At 44.9% G+C, this 14,737-nt stretch overlaps 1 protein-coding gene across 1 annotated transcript; it reads right to left on the bottom strand.

The window, feature by feature from the left end:
* Positions 1-8,088: 8,088 nt before the first annotated feature.
* LOC128052431 (interferon alpha-H) lies at positions 8,089-8,658 on the bottom strand. Its single transcript, XM_052644991.1, has one exon. The coding sequence runs from the start codon at positions 8,656-8,658 to the stop codon at positions 8,089-8,091; it is 570 nt and encodes a 189-aa protein (XP_052500951.1).
* Between the last annotated feature and the right edge of the window lie 6,079 nt (positions 8,659-14,737).

The raw sequence follows: 14,737 nt of genomic DNA, 5'->3' as shown, positions 1-14,737 counted from the left end.
GCTCTTTATTTTTCCAGCTACTAGTTATGATGTGGGCACTGAAGAGGCCTTATGTGTGACCAAGATGGAAGAACATACACAATTCCTGAACAGAGGCAGGGAAGGTTTTGATGGGCTCCCTAGCAGGGAGGGTCTGAAATGAACTCCAAAGTCAGCCTCATGGCCTTGCACGGTTGTGTTTATTTAAATTTCTAGCCTCAATCTATTAAACATCATAAAATAATACTGTAGGATTGAAATAAAAATATTATTTAAGAAGTCACTTGTTAGTGATATTTTTAGCTATAATATAGGAATGGTTTTTGCTTATTTATGGCCTTATTCCTCAGGAAGGTTTCCAAACCTCTAAATGTACTTTAAATGTCCTTCTGACTTTAAACATTCCTACTCAGTGCTGTTTGTACCAACTGGAAAGAAAGGAAGATGATTGATCCATCAATGTCCTCTTTCTAAACTGCCTACATTAAAAATAAATTTCCACAAAGATCTTTATTGCTTTTAGAAATTGAGGTCTTCCAGTGTGCATGATGGGTTTCCCCACTGGCTTAGTGGTAAAGAATCTGCTTGCAATGCAGGAGACACAGGTTCGATCTCTGGTGCTGGGAGGATCCCCTGGAGGAGGGCATGGCAACCCACTCCAGCACTCTTGCTAGAGAACCCCATGGACAGAGGAGCCCGGCGGGCTGCAGTCCATAGCGTCACAAGGAGTCGGACACGACTAAGTGAAAGAGCACACACACAATGTGCACTTTACTGATATATGTCCTGCTAAGAAGGCTCTGTCCCAGTGGTTCATTTCAGTTCAGTTCAGTTGCTCAGTTGTGTCTGACTTTGCAACCCCACAGACTGCAGCACGCCAGGCTTCCCTGTCCATCACCACCTCCCAGAGCCTACTCAAACTCATGTCCATCGAGTTGGTGATACCATCCAACAATCTCATCCTCTGTCGTCCCCTTCTCCTCCTGCCCTCAATCTTTCCCAGCATCAGGGTCTTTTCCATTGAGTCAGTTCTTTGCATCAGGTGGCCAAAGTATCGGAGTTTCAGCTTCAACATCAATCCTTTCAATGAATATTCAGGACTGATTTCCTTAAGGATGGACTGGCTGGATCTCCTTGCAGTCCAAGGGACTCTCAAGAGTCTTCTCCAACACCACAGTTCAAAAGTATCAATTCTTTGGTGCTCAGCTTTCTTTATAGTCCAACTCTCACATCCATAAATGACTACTGGAAAAACCACAGCTTTGACCATATGGACCTTTGTTGGCAAAGTAATGTTTCTGCTTTTTAATATGCTGTCTAGGTTGGTCATAGCTTTTCTTCCAAGAAGCAAACATTTTTTAATTTCATGGTTACAATCACCATCTGCACTAAATGTATTAAAAGCCCAGCCCTTGTCTCTTCTATCAAACTTGTTTTATTTTTTATTTTTGTCTTTCAAAGAGGCAAAGACATCATGATGGAATTTTAAGAACTTCCTTGGATTGCATTATCCCCAGGAACGCCTTGCCCTGCTCTGTGATAACTTGCTGGGTCCCGAGAGAGTCAATTCCTAGGCAGGTTGATAAGAAGTCTGGGGTCCCCAAGGAGGAGAAAGGTGTCTGGGGCTGTCAAGGAGGAGGTAGGGGTCTGGAATTCTCAAGGAGAAAAGAATAAACTTTTTTTCTATGTTCCTTAGTAAGGATTATATAACAATAATATATCCTACTTGAGGACATGTTTCTCCTTCCTGAAAACCTTCTAACTAATCCTGTTATCTTAAAATGTATATTGTTGGAGTGGGTCTAGTAAGATCTTTGCAACCTTGAGACATTCTTTTGATTTATTGTAATAACCAATTAAAAAACTATATAACTCCCTTGCTAACACTAGCAAGGGGGACGCTCTCCGTCCCCCTTCTGATGTCTATGTCAGAAGCTTTCCCTGTCTCTTTTTCATACTTTAGTAAAACTTTGCTATATAAAAGCTCGTGAGTGATCAAGCCTTGTCCCTGGTCCTGAAGCTAAATCTTCTTTTTCGGAGATGATGAATCCAACATCATTCACTGTAAGCTATCATTCCTAAGGAAGACACAAGCCTGCAGCTGTGATGGGAGTGGCCGTCGTCCCTTCCAGGACTCTGCAGGCTGCTGTGGTGTGAGCGTCTCCCGTGCTGGGGACACAGCTGGTGGCCAGGCCTTCATGCTCTGTCTCTGCTCTCAGCATCCGCTTCAGTCTTCTCTGTCTCTGAAAAGGAATGTTCTGGAGAAATGCTTGCCTCAGTGCAGCTCATCTGTGTCGTTCCATGTCCTGAGGACCTGCTGCTGCTCCATGAAAACTTTAAACATCTCTGTTCTCCTTCCAAGTTCTCAAGCTGCTGCTGAGTTTCAGCTCATGTTTCCTGGGCTTTGAGCTTTTTGAGCAAATGAGACTCCTGACCCAGGTGAGGTCCTCCTAGTGCAGTCAGCACACAGGAGAGCTCAGGTAGATGCTCAGAGGAGCCCCTGGTGTCTCCACCATTGTTCACTGTGGGGTGGGGTTCCCTCTGTTTTCTGTGTTTCTCTGAGAGGCTGGACAGTCTGGACCTGCAGTGCTTGGCAGGCAGAGCGGGTGAAGTCATAGGAGAGTGTCTGACAGAGCCAGAACTTTCACCCAGCTTCTGCTTTGAGTTGGTGGTTTGCAGTCGTAAGGGGAAATTGACAACCAGAAAGCGTAATGGAGAAGGACACAGCTGTATGAATGGAGAGGACGCCTTCATGCAGAGTGAATGCGGAGAGCACGCTGGGGATTTCTACACTGGGAGGAAGTGAATGATTGTGATATTTGATTGAAACAATGAGATCGAGGATAATGCAGAGAGGAAGGCAAAACTATACCATGTATCAGAATCAGCAGGTGTGTAGTATATTATGTACGTAGTATACTTTAATCAATAACCCCAGATACTCAGGTGACACTACCCTTATGGGTAGTGAAGTAAAGAAGAACTAAAGAGACTCTTGATGAAACTGAAAGAGGAGAGTGAAAAAGTTGGCTTAAAACTCAGCATTCAGAAAACTAAGATTATGACATACCGTCCCATTGCTTCATGGCAAATAGATGGGGAAACAATGGAAACAGTGAGAGACTTTATCTTGGGGGGCTCCAAAATCACTGCAGATGTTGAGTGCAGCCATTAAATTAAAAGACACTTGCTCCTTGGAAGAAAAGCTATGACCAACCTAGACAGCATATTAAAAAGCAGAGACATTACTTTGCCAACAAAGATCTGTCTAGTCAAAGCTATGGTTTTTCCAGTAGTCATGTATGGATGTGAGAGTTGGACTATAAAGAAAGCTGAGCACTGAAGAACTGATGCTCTTGAACTGGTGTTGAAGACTCTTGAGAGTCCCTTGGACTGCAAGGAGATCCAACCAGTCCATCCTAAAGGAGATCAGTCCTGGGTGTTCATTGGAAGGACTGATGTTGAAGCTGAAACTCCAATACGTTGGCCACCTGATGTGAAGAACTGACTTACTGGAAAAGACCCTGATGCTGGGAAAGATTGAAAGCAGGAGGAGAAGGGGACAGAGGATGAAATGGTTGGATGGCATCACCAACTTGATGGACATGAGTGTGAGCAAGCTCCAGGAGTTGGTGATGGACAGGGAAGCCTGGCGTGCTGCCATCCATGGGGCCGCAAAGAGTTGGACACGACTGAGAAACTGAACTGAATGGAGTATACTTTATAATATGTTTTCATATGGTGTATATGTATATTATTACGTATATAATTACATAATAATTGATGGGACACTTTCCTCCGATTCTTTTCTTAGATTTGTTTGCAGCCAGATACAGAGTGATGGTAGGAGAGTTCATTATCGCCACTTAGATTTATATGTAAAAACACAATAAAATATGCACTACCTGTTTAGCCGTCACTCAGTGGGGCATACTCTGCTAAGTGTTCTTGAATGTTCTGGTTTATCTGGTACTCAGAACAACTCTAGAAACATTTTCACTTATCCTATATTTGAGGAGACTGATGCTCAGGGAAGTTCAATGATTTCCTGTGGTTACCTGTATGTTCTGACAGAGTCTAGACTCGATGCAGGATCTTACATAACATAGAAATCATTCTTTAACTTTCAGCCTGTGTGATTCTCAGTCCTTTGCTTTCTTCTTTGATGCTTTGGGAAGATCATTTCTCCTGGGTAGCTCCCAATTGCCCTGGTCGTTCCACCTCTGGGCCCTTTGCAGACTCTCCTTAAATTTCTCAGCCTTCAAAATGAAAGGTCCTTATAAGCTTTAGGTCATCTTCTCCTTCTATACTCTTCTCCTAAGGCACAACATCCACATAAGCTTCTACCAATGGGAAATCTGTCTTTAGGTGTTTCTTGGCCACTTTATAGACTACATCTGCTTTCTCCCCTTCTCGAGAGTTCTCAGCCAGATTCCCATGAAAGAATCTCCTTTCGTCTAGCTCTCATTGTAACAGGACGTTTAAATGAAATAATTAAGCATGATCACGGTTTTTAAATCTTTGTTTTGCAAACAGAAGTCTTCAGAAGAAGAGGTTTTACGTTTGCTTTTTTCACCTCTGTATTCTCAGAGCTATCATATATCTGATATAGAAATGTTTAGTCACTAAGTCATGTCCGACGCTGACCCCATGGACTGTAGCCCACCAGGCTCCTCTGTCCATGGAGTTTTCCAGGCAAGAATGCTGGAGTAGGTCGCCATTTCACTCTCCAGGGGATCTTCCTGACCTAGGGATTCAACTCACATCTTCTGCATCTCTTGCATTAGCAGGAGGATTCTTTACCACTGAGCCACCAGAGAAGTAATATATAAATATAAGGTTTTAAAATATAACCTACTAAAGAAGTGAATAATGAGTAGAAACTATCATCCATTTTTCATTTTGCTTTGCAAATTTAGCCTATTTCTTTTTGTAAGAATAACAGCTCCAAGATCTCTCCTGAGGAAGAGTTTCATAAATAAAAACAAGAAAATAATTGGAGAGATGATAAAGGTAAGCATCCTTTATTATATTTGAATACATTATAAAGTTGAACATGATATTATATGAACAAAAATGTTAAATACCATACATAATATGACTGAGATAAAGTGCAGGGATAAGTAGGTGAATACATTAGAGCCTTAGCACGTTAGTCACTGTTAATTGACTGCTGGTCTGATAATTTCTAAATATCGACTGTATCTGAGTCTAGTTATGATATATTCTCTGTCTCTTCAAATTGTGTTTCTCCCCTTTTAGTATAGCAAGTTTCTGTCGTACATTGAATGTGATGGACGGGATAAAGGAAAAGAAGTAAATTTAGGGTAAGGAGTTACATTTATCTTGCAAGGAGTTTGGCTGTGTTTACTTCGAGTCCTGTTTCTGTTTCTGCCTTGTTTATTTTTTTATACTAGTCCCTCTGACTTATCCTTCAAGTTGGTCTTCTTGAAAATAGATTTATTAGACACATTTAACAAGTAAACCAAAGGAGAAAGGTATATCTCTTGTTCACCATTCTATTGTTAGCACAGAGTTCATAATTAATCCAAAAGTTATTCACAATGAGTATTCTTAGATTTTTCCATCATACCTCCCATCATAAGCGTCTATTCACCTTACATCAGAGCTGTAATAGAAGTAGTTATTAAACGTCATTCGCTGATTGAGTACATTTCTGTTGAGCCGCTTGGATCATCATTTTCATCTCACAGTGGAGCTGTAGTGTCTGTGATGCTACGTAAAATCAGCCTCATGCTTTCTTGATTTCAGAGTCTATGTGATTTTATGTTCTTTTTCATTTCATATTTTCTGGGCAGGGGTTTTCTTGCTACTTCTGAATTACTTTCTGTATCACCTTGAGGATAGTAGCCTAGTAGGAAAGTAAAAATGGGAACATAAAGGGTCTGTACCATAATTTTCCATAATGTTCAACACATCATTGATTTTCTTCTCCATTCAGCTTTCTTGGAAAGCCATCATTGTATCGGATACACTGAGGCAAAAGAAAAACTAATGCAAATCTGACTTGGATGAGAGTAAAAGAGGCGAAGTGAATCCCAGGTGAGTAACTGTCCAGAGGACTTCGTTTGTTATTGATCTTCCGCCTACTCCCATATGGTTCCTGCTGATTGATTCCACCGCAGCTCTCACTAAGGTCAGTTCCGTCTATTTCCCAGGTAGTGAGTGCTTTCAACCATGGAGCAGCTTCCTGATATTCAGTTCAGTTCAGTTCAGTCGCTCAGTGATGTCCAGCTCTTCGTGACCCCATGGTCTACAGGACGCCAGGCTTCCCTGTGCATCACCAACTCCCGGAGCCTACTCAAACTCATATCCATTCAGTCGGTGATGCCATCCAACCATCTCATCCTCTGTCATCCCCTCCTCCTCCCGCCTTCAATCTTTCCCAGCATCAGGGACTTTCAACATCCAATTAATCAAAATAATGATATGTTACCATTGTATGTGACTGAATCTCATGATTTAAAGTAAATCTGATCTTGAACACTGATATGAGTTGTCTATATATCAAATCCATGAAATCCCTTCATAAGCAAAGTATTTCAAAAAGGGAAAACACTGCAGAGCAAAAAAAAAGAAAAGAAGAAAAGCCACCTTCTACTTTAGGTCCCACCCTATTGTCTCCTCCTATTCAGACAGCAAATATCTGAAAGCCATGTTCTATATATCATCATTACCTTCTCTTCTTCATCCTTTCATCTGTCCACTATGGTTTCTGCTGATTAATTCTACCAAGCAAGCTCTCACTGAAAGGTCAATGTCATCTCTTTTCCCAGGTAGGAGGCACTTTCCATCTACATGTTCATGAATGCATTGCCTCTTAAGTGGTTGCAGCCTTTGCATCTGTCTTCTCACCATTCTCTCTTGTCCTGTTAACTTACAGCTACTCTACCTCTGCTTCCTTTGTGACATTCCCTTCTTTTTAAGGTTAAGGTCATGGAACTCAATTTAAGTCCTTTTCTCATTCTGTACTCTCCTCCCATTTGATCACTTCTTCTGTTCCATGCTTTACACTTCATAAATTTGCTTGTCAATTGCCATCTCCAAATCCAATGGACATTTGCACTGAAATGTCTCTTTGTCTAGTGCTGTGCTGTGCTAACTCACTTCAGTTGTGTCTGACTGCTTGAGACCCTGTGGACTGTAGCCTACCAGGCTCCTCTGTCCATGGAATTCCCCAGGCAAGAATACTGGCACGGGTTGCCATTTCCTTCTCCAGGGATCTTCCGGACCAAGGGATTGAACCCATGCCTCCTGTGGCTCCTGCATTGCAGGCAGAGTTTTACTACTGAGCTGTGGGGGAAGCCCACTAGTCTAGTAGTTAACTTTTATTTTTATGTCCTCATATAGCTTGATCCATCTTCTACTGAAGGAATTCCATTTTTCTCCCTTTTGTTTTTGCATTCAACCTAACTGATATTTTCTACAACTAATTAACACTATTTTTAAAATAATTAACACATTATTATGAATTAACTGATTATTGTTTCTAGGTTATTTTCCTTAAAAAAAATCAGAATTACAAAAAAGACTGGATTAGTTATGTTCACCTCTATGTCCTGGAGGCAACAAACACCCTGGCTAAAGGAAGTGTATTTTTACTTTTAACATGCAAGTTGTAAAAAAGGGTCAAGGAATTGTAAAATGTATTCTTTAATCAAGTTACACATTCAGGCTTGGTGTTTCTTTTATAAAGAAACTGCAAATAAAGGAAGTTTTTATAAGAAGAATTTAATGAGTGAAGAAAAATAATAAACTGCATACAGAGTATATATATTATTCTTTTAATGACAACATATATATACACATAATATTATATGGACAAAAATAATTTAAATCTTTATAAATAAGTAAATAAATAAATGTCCAAGTAGATAAATAAATGGATACATCAGCGAGGGCATCTGTGAGGGACTAGTGCCTATAGAGTAGAACATGATATCCTTTAATATTCCTGAAATCATGTGACAAATTGATTCAGTTCAGGCCATGATGACAGCAGAAATGAGAGTCTTCCACGTGGCAGCGCAGGAGGAAGTGTGGTCTGTTGGTCGATGAGAATCATTTCCGTGTTGAACCAGGTGTGTGTCAGTCCTTGTTCCTGAATCTCTCCTGCAGGTTTGTTGAGGAAGAGAAGGCTCTCATGACTTCTGCTCTGACAACCTCCCAGGCACAAGGGCTGTGTCCCTTCTCTTGCAGATAGAGAGTGACTCTGTGGAAGTATTTCCTCACAGCCAGGCTGGAGTCCTCCTTGAGCAGGGGAGCCCCTCGCAGCCCCTCCTCCTGCCTGAGACAGGCTTGCAGGTCAGTGAGCTGCTGATCCAGTGCAGCGCGGAGCTTGTCCAGGAGGCTCTGGTCCCATGCGGCGGCCGAGCCCTCTGTGCTGAAGAGCTGGAAGGTGTGCTGGGTCACCTCGTGGAGCACAGAGATGGCTTGAGCCTTCTGCAACTGGCTACCACCCAGCACCTCCTGGGGGAATGCGAAGTCTTTTCTGTCCTGCAGGCAGGAGGAAGGGGAGACCCTCCTCAGTTGTTGCAGGAGCATCAGGACCCTCCTGTTGGCCAGGCTGTGGGTGTGAGGCAGGTGGCATCCCCGAGAGCAGATGGCGTTGCAGCTGAGCAGCAGCAGGGCCAGGAGTAAGGACCAGGCTGGGGCCATCGGGGACCTTGCAGATGCTTCTGGCCTGGGGCAGTGGGTGAATCTGTGAACCTGCTCTCTAGCTTCCCTGAAGACCTTCCTTCAGGCCTGTGTCTTAAGTAGGAGCCCATGGTTTCCATTTTCTGAAAGTTCCCCCTTACTTTCTACTTTTGTTTTTGCTTTTCATTTTGCACTCTCCAAATGTGTTCTGACAGCATTTCTCAACCATTAATTTTTTTCCATTATTGCCTCCCTTTCTCCCCATCCAGAGTCTTTTGAGATATTTTTTCTAATTTGCCCGCACTGTGCAGTTTTGATATCACAGACATACTGTGGATCTATTTTTATACTCCATGTGTGTCCTTATACATAAAGAATGGACGTGCTCTCCTTTCTCTTTGTGTTGAATACAAGGTTAGGTATGACATCGGCACTTCCCTGGTGGTCCAGTAGGACTCCAGGCTCCCAGTGCAAGGGGCCCAGGTTTGATCCCTAGTCAGGAAACTAGATCCCGCTAACACCCGGCACAGCCTAATAAATTAATATTTTTCTTTTAAAAAAAGAATGACATTGGCACTTCCCTGTTGGTCTAGTGGCTAAGAATCCACCTGCCAATGCAAGGGACCACAGGTTCGATCCATCATCCAGGAAGATCCCACATGCTGCAGGGCAACTAACCCCTACACACTCCTGAGCCCATAACTCCTGAGTCCTAGGGCCCATACTCTGCAACAGGAGAAGCCACTGCAATGAGAAGCCTGTGCACCACCCCTAGAGAGTAGCCCTGCCTTCTGCAGCTATAGAAAGCCTGAGTGCAGCAAAGGAGACCAAGCAAAGCCAAAAATAAATAAACAACAACAATAATAATAAAAGATAGGAGTCCTGCGGCTTTATTTTGAGGCCACAGCTCTGCCATTTCCCCTTCTGACTGCAGGGAGAGGAAAGGAAGCAATTTGCCCTGGTACTCCAAGTGAAATTGCTGAAGGAATTATTCTAATTTGTTTGTGCTCCCTGTATTAGTTGACTCCGAGCATAGAGCACGTTATAGTAAATGTTGCTGCATTGCAAGTTATCATAAAATTTAGTAGCTTAAAACACTTTCTGCACACAATACAAACAATGTCCCTGTCACTATAGCTTTGAAATAACTTACTCTAGGATCAATCACCCTAGATAATAATTGTCTCAGCTCACAGATTCTGTAAGTCAGGGATTTATTTCCACAGGGCACAAAAGGAATGGCTTGTCCCTGTTTCACAATTTTTTAGGGCCTCAGATGCACAGATCACTGGGTAACTGGGGGTGACCTGGCAGTTGGTGGGTGCTTTCACTTATAGATCTGATGCTAATAAGCCTCAGCTGGGACCTCAACTGGCCCTGGGCAGCGACGCACCTCTCTATGACCTCTCCTGTGGCCTGGTTTTCCTGTGAGCATGGTGCACTCAGTGTAGTTGTACTTTTTACATGGGGAGCTTGAGCTCAAAAGTGAGTGGTCCAGTGAGCAAGCTATTATGACATAATCCACTGATTCTCAGTGAGGGGAATTTTGTCCCTGAGGGGATGTTGGCGATGTCTGGAGACATTTCCAGTCACTAAAACTGGTGATGAGAGCTGACACTGGCATCTAATGGATAGAGGTGAGGGATGCTCTTCAATGCCCTACAGTCCACACAGGATAGACAGCACAACAAAGAGTGATCTGCCCTCAATGTCTGTAGTGCCAAGGTTGATAAACCCTAACCTACCATTGGAAGTCATAGAATATGTTTCCAACAAATTACTCTGTAAACAGTGCACACGCTGTATGCTTAGGCAATTCAACCTGGATGTTCTCCTTTCTACATCCCCTGCTAGACCGGTCCCTGCAGACTTAGGCCCCACTCACAAGAACATGAGTGCCCCACCCAGTTTGGCAGGGGGGCGGGGGGGCATTCTACTGCTTGGGCTAAAGCAGTAAAGCAGCTACACTTGCTACTTCACTAAAGGGTCATATCAGCCCTGGTGTTGGTCATTAACCCGAGGGGTTGTGAGGGATGGCCAGGCTCCTGGTTTCCTTGGTAACTGATGAGCCAACCTGAGGTCAGTTCCCCCTGGAAAGGCAATCTCAGTCCTCCCCAGGCACTGAGTAGCAAGGATGACTGGTGCATCCTGCCTGCTGTTTGCTGTTCACAGTGGGGTGTTCTTTGAGGACCTTCTGCTAAGACCAGTAAGATCCCCAGTCCAATAAACCACTCGTGTCTCTGCCACCAACTCCGGGCTCTTTCCTCAGTCTCCAGAGTGGGCAGCTCTTAGGCCTGAAGATGTGGGGGAATGCTGCTCAACCACTGGTGAGCCAGCCAAGAGGCCACGGAAACTCTGGTGAGTGCTGAGATGTAGGGAAATAAAAATGGGAAACAGACTGGAAGGGTGTTGGGGAGGGGTGCTAATCCCAAGGTGGCCGTCCGCTAGCAAGGGGGACCCTGAGGCCACTGTCCACTGTAAGGTTTGTCTTTCTAGATCCTTCTACTGCTGATATCCTCTTAACCTCAGGGTCTGTTTCCAGGTAACAAGCAGCAGCCCTGAGCTCATTGTCTATCTGACTGGACAGGGAAGGCTGGTGAATGCAGGCAAAACGCAAGGACCTGGGTTTCCTATCAGATACTTTGGGAGTTAACCTGGTTGGGTAATCAAGCAGACCCCCAACCCAACACTGCTAAACAGTTAACAGTCACAAGATTTAGGGATATGTAACTGAGGACAGGGCGTAAATTGGGCATGGCCAGTTCCCCAGAAAGGTTTTATCCAGGCCTCTGGCGAAGGTAGTGTACTAAGGATACCCTGGAGCTTTGGGGCATTGGAAGGGGGCAGAGCAATGGTTCAGTGTGATGGAACAACAGCTCTCTGCCATCTGCAATGTCTTAGAAGCAATGGAAGCCATAACCACAGCCTTCAATGAGGCATAGAGCAATGTGAAAAGCCACTGATGGGGAATCTAGAACAGCTGTGTGGGATAAATGGGATTCCCAAAGTTCCCGGGCACGTTCCAGATCCTTGGGCTGCAATAGCATAGGAATGATATCATTTCCACAAGACTCTTGGGGAAGCAAAGATTTTTATTCAAAGAGCATGTGCACAAAGGAGAAGGGGCAAGAAAAAGCCAGCTCCCTGAGTAGAGGGGGGTGAGTTGCATTTCCAACAAATGGGAGGGTTTGTCTCTGGTGACTGATAATGTCCAGAAATCATCACACTTCTTGGTTCAGCAGCAGGAGGCCCATGGTGGCTATCAGGAATGGTGAGCTTCAGTGTGGGGAAAGGAGTGTGTGAGAATTTTCTGAAAGAAAGCACAAAAACAGGCACGGTTAAAGGTTACAATGGATGGACCTTCTTGCCTTGCGAACTAGGTATACGCTTTAGTGTAGCAGAGAGAAAATTCCTTTATTTCTGGGAGACCGCTGCCACCCAGGTACCCAGACTCAGGACCCCAAAACATTGTCTGGTCTTTTTTCAAAATGGATGTACTCTTGTCTTCCTATCTCACCATGGACATTGATAGCGACAAGGAATCCCACTTTACTGACCATGGATTTCAGGAATGGCTGATGAGGCTGGTAAGCACTGGTGTTTCCACTTTTCCTTACAACCGTGCTGCTACAGGGCTCATTGGAAGGGTTATCACATGGCACCTGCTGTGGGGACTGGGGGTGGACAGACTGTGTGGTACTGCAACCAGGACAGGAAACACAGGCCTGGGTGGCATTATCTGAGAGTGCTCTTAAGGCTTGTCTTTTGCTTACTGGTCAGGAACTCCCTGTATTGTCCTGCTGGATTTCCTCCCTGGCCTGAGGGCAGGGGATCAGCTGGAGCTCCGGCGCCAGGGGTGGCCTCTCTGCAAAGTGAGTCTGCTGGCTGGTGTGCAGCAGGACGCTGTGGGAAATCAGCCTGGCTAATGCAGCCATGTGGGGCCAACAAAGAGTCTTATCTTCCTTTCCTGGGTGCCCAGAGCCTAGCTTACTGTGACACTTCTTAGCTGCTTTCCCTTGTATTTGTGGTATTTGGTTGCTGGGCTGACCCAGCAACGTACTGACTGACCCTAAGGATGTCTAGGGTGGGGCAGCATTGTAAGGGTTGTGCAAGGTTATGTAGGGGGTCGGGGTGTATGTTCATGCCCTCAAGATGGCTGTTCTGCCCTTTCTATGCTCCCTGCTAGAGCATCTCTGCTGCACTTACACCCCACTCGCAGGAACCTGCTTGCCCCAGCCCCACCTAGTGGTTGATCCAATGCTTAGGGAGAGAAGTAGCTCCACCTGCTAGTTCCTGAAAGGGAAATACCAATCCTGGTGATGGTCATGAGCCTGAGGTGTTCTGAGGGAGTGGAACCTGCTGTTGGTTTCCTTGATAAATGATGACCCAACCTGAAGTCTGTTTCCCATAGAAATGCTAATCTCCACCTACCCCTGGGCACCAAGTATCAAGGATGCCTGGCCTTTCTTACCTGCTGTTTGCTGTTGACAGTTGGGTGTTCTTTGAGAACCTTTGGCTATGTAGCATCCTCAGTCCAATAAACCACTGATGTCTCTGCCACCAACCTTGGGCTCAACCACAGGTGAACCAGCCAAGAAGCCAAAGAAGTTTTGAGTGCTGAGATGTAGGGAAATAAAAATGGGAAACAGACTGGGGTCAGGAGTAGGGAAAGTGGGGGGAATGGGCAGGGGCACTAATCTCAAGGTGGCCTTCCACTAGCATGAGGGACCCTGTGGCTGCTGTCCACCATGAGGCATGTCTTTCTTAATCCTTTTATTGGTGATACCCTGTTAACCTCAGTTTCGTTTAAAAGTAGCAGCCCTGTGCTTGAGGCCAATCTGTGTTGGGATGGCTGGTGAATGCAGGCAAAATGCAAGGGCTGGGGTGTCCTGTCAAATACTTTGGGAGTAACCTGATCAGGTAATCGATTGTACCAGCAACCTACCACCCCTATCCCCAGAGCCACAGGCTTTGGGGATAATAACTGAGGACAGGCTTGTGAACTGGGTGTGACCAGTTCCCTTAAAGGGTTTCACTGGAACCTGTTGTGAACCCAACATATTAAGATACCATGGAGCTCCTGGGCCCAGCTCTGGAAGAGGATGGAGCAAGGACGCAGTGTGATGAAACCATAGCTCTCTGCTGTCCACAGTGTCTTAGAAGCAGTGGAAACCATAACCACATGCTTCTATGAGTCATCAAGCAATGGCAAAAATCACTTCTGGGGAATCTAGAACAGCTGTGAGCAATAAACAGGACTGCCATTGTTCCCAAGCCCTTTCTAGATCCTTGGGCAGCAAAATCATAGGAATGATACCACTTCCAGAAGACTCTTAGGCAAGCAAAGCTTTTTATTACAACAGAGGACTTGTGCCCAAGGGAGAAGGGGCAAAAAAAGAAAAAGGAAAACCAAAGCAGCCTCCACGAGTAGAACAGCGAGTTACCTGTTTAAGAAAAGAGACTTTGTCTCATGAGCTGATAAGGATGGTAAGCACTGGTATTTCTACCTGACTGACAACCTTGCTGCTGGGAGGCTAATTGGAAGTCTTACTATGTGGCATCTGTTGTGAGGACTGAGGGTGAACAGACTGCGTGGTACTGCAGGCCAAGGCAGGAAACACAGACAGGGGTGACATTATCTGAGATGGTGTCAAGGCTTGTCTTTTTCTTACTGGTCAGAACCTCCCTGTATCATCCTTCTGGATTTTCTCCCTGATGAGGGTGGGGAATCAGCTGGAGGACTGGGTGACCATGGTGGCCTCACTGCAAATGAGTGTGCTGGCGGGGTGTGCAGCAGGACTGGGTGGGAAATCAGTCTGGCTAGTGCAGCCACGTTGGGCCAGCGAAGACCCTTGCCTTCTTCCTGTCCTGGGCCTAGTTTACTATGACACTTCTTAGCTGCTCTCCTTTGTTTATTTGTTGTTATTTGGTTGCAGGGTACCTCTACACACTAGACTGACCCCACGGATGTCTCTGAAGAGGGACACCAGGATAATAAGTTGTGCAGGGTATGTTCAGGGCAGAATGTATGGTCAGGTCGCTGAAGATGGCTCTTCTCCATCCCCTGCTAGACCCGTCCCTGCTACAGGTATACCCCACT

This window comes from Budorcas taxicolor, chromosome 8 (genome assembly GCF_023091745.1).
Source record: "Budorcas taxicolor isolate Tak-1 chromosome 8, Takin1.1, whole genome shotgun sequence".
NCBI lineage: Eukaryota > Metazoa > Chordata > Mammalia > Artiodactyla > Bovidae > Budorcas > Budorcas taxicolor.
Note: the sequence above shows the minus strand (reverse complement) of the source record. Positions and strands in the feature narration are given on the sequence as shown.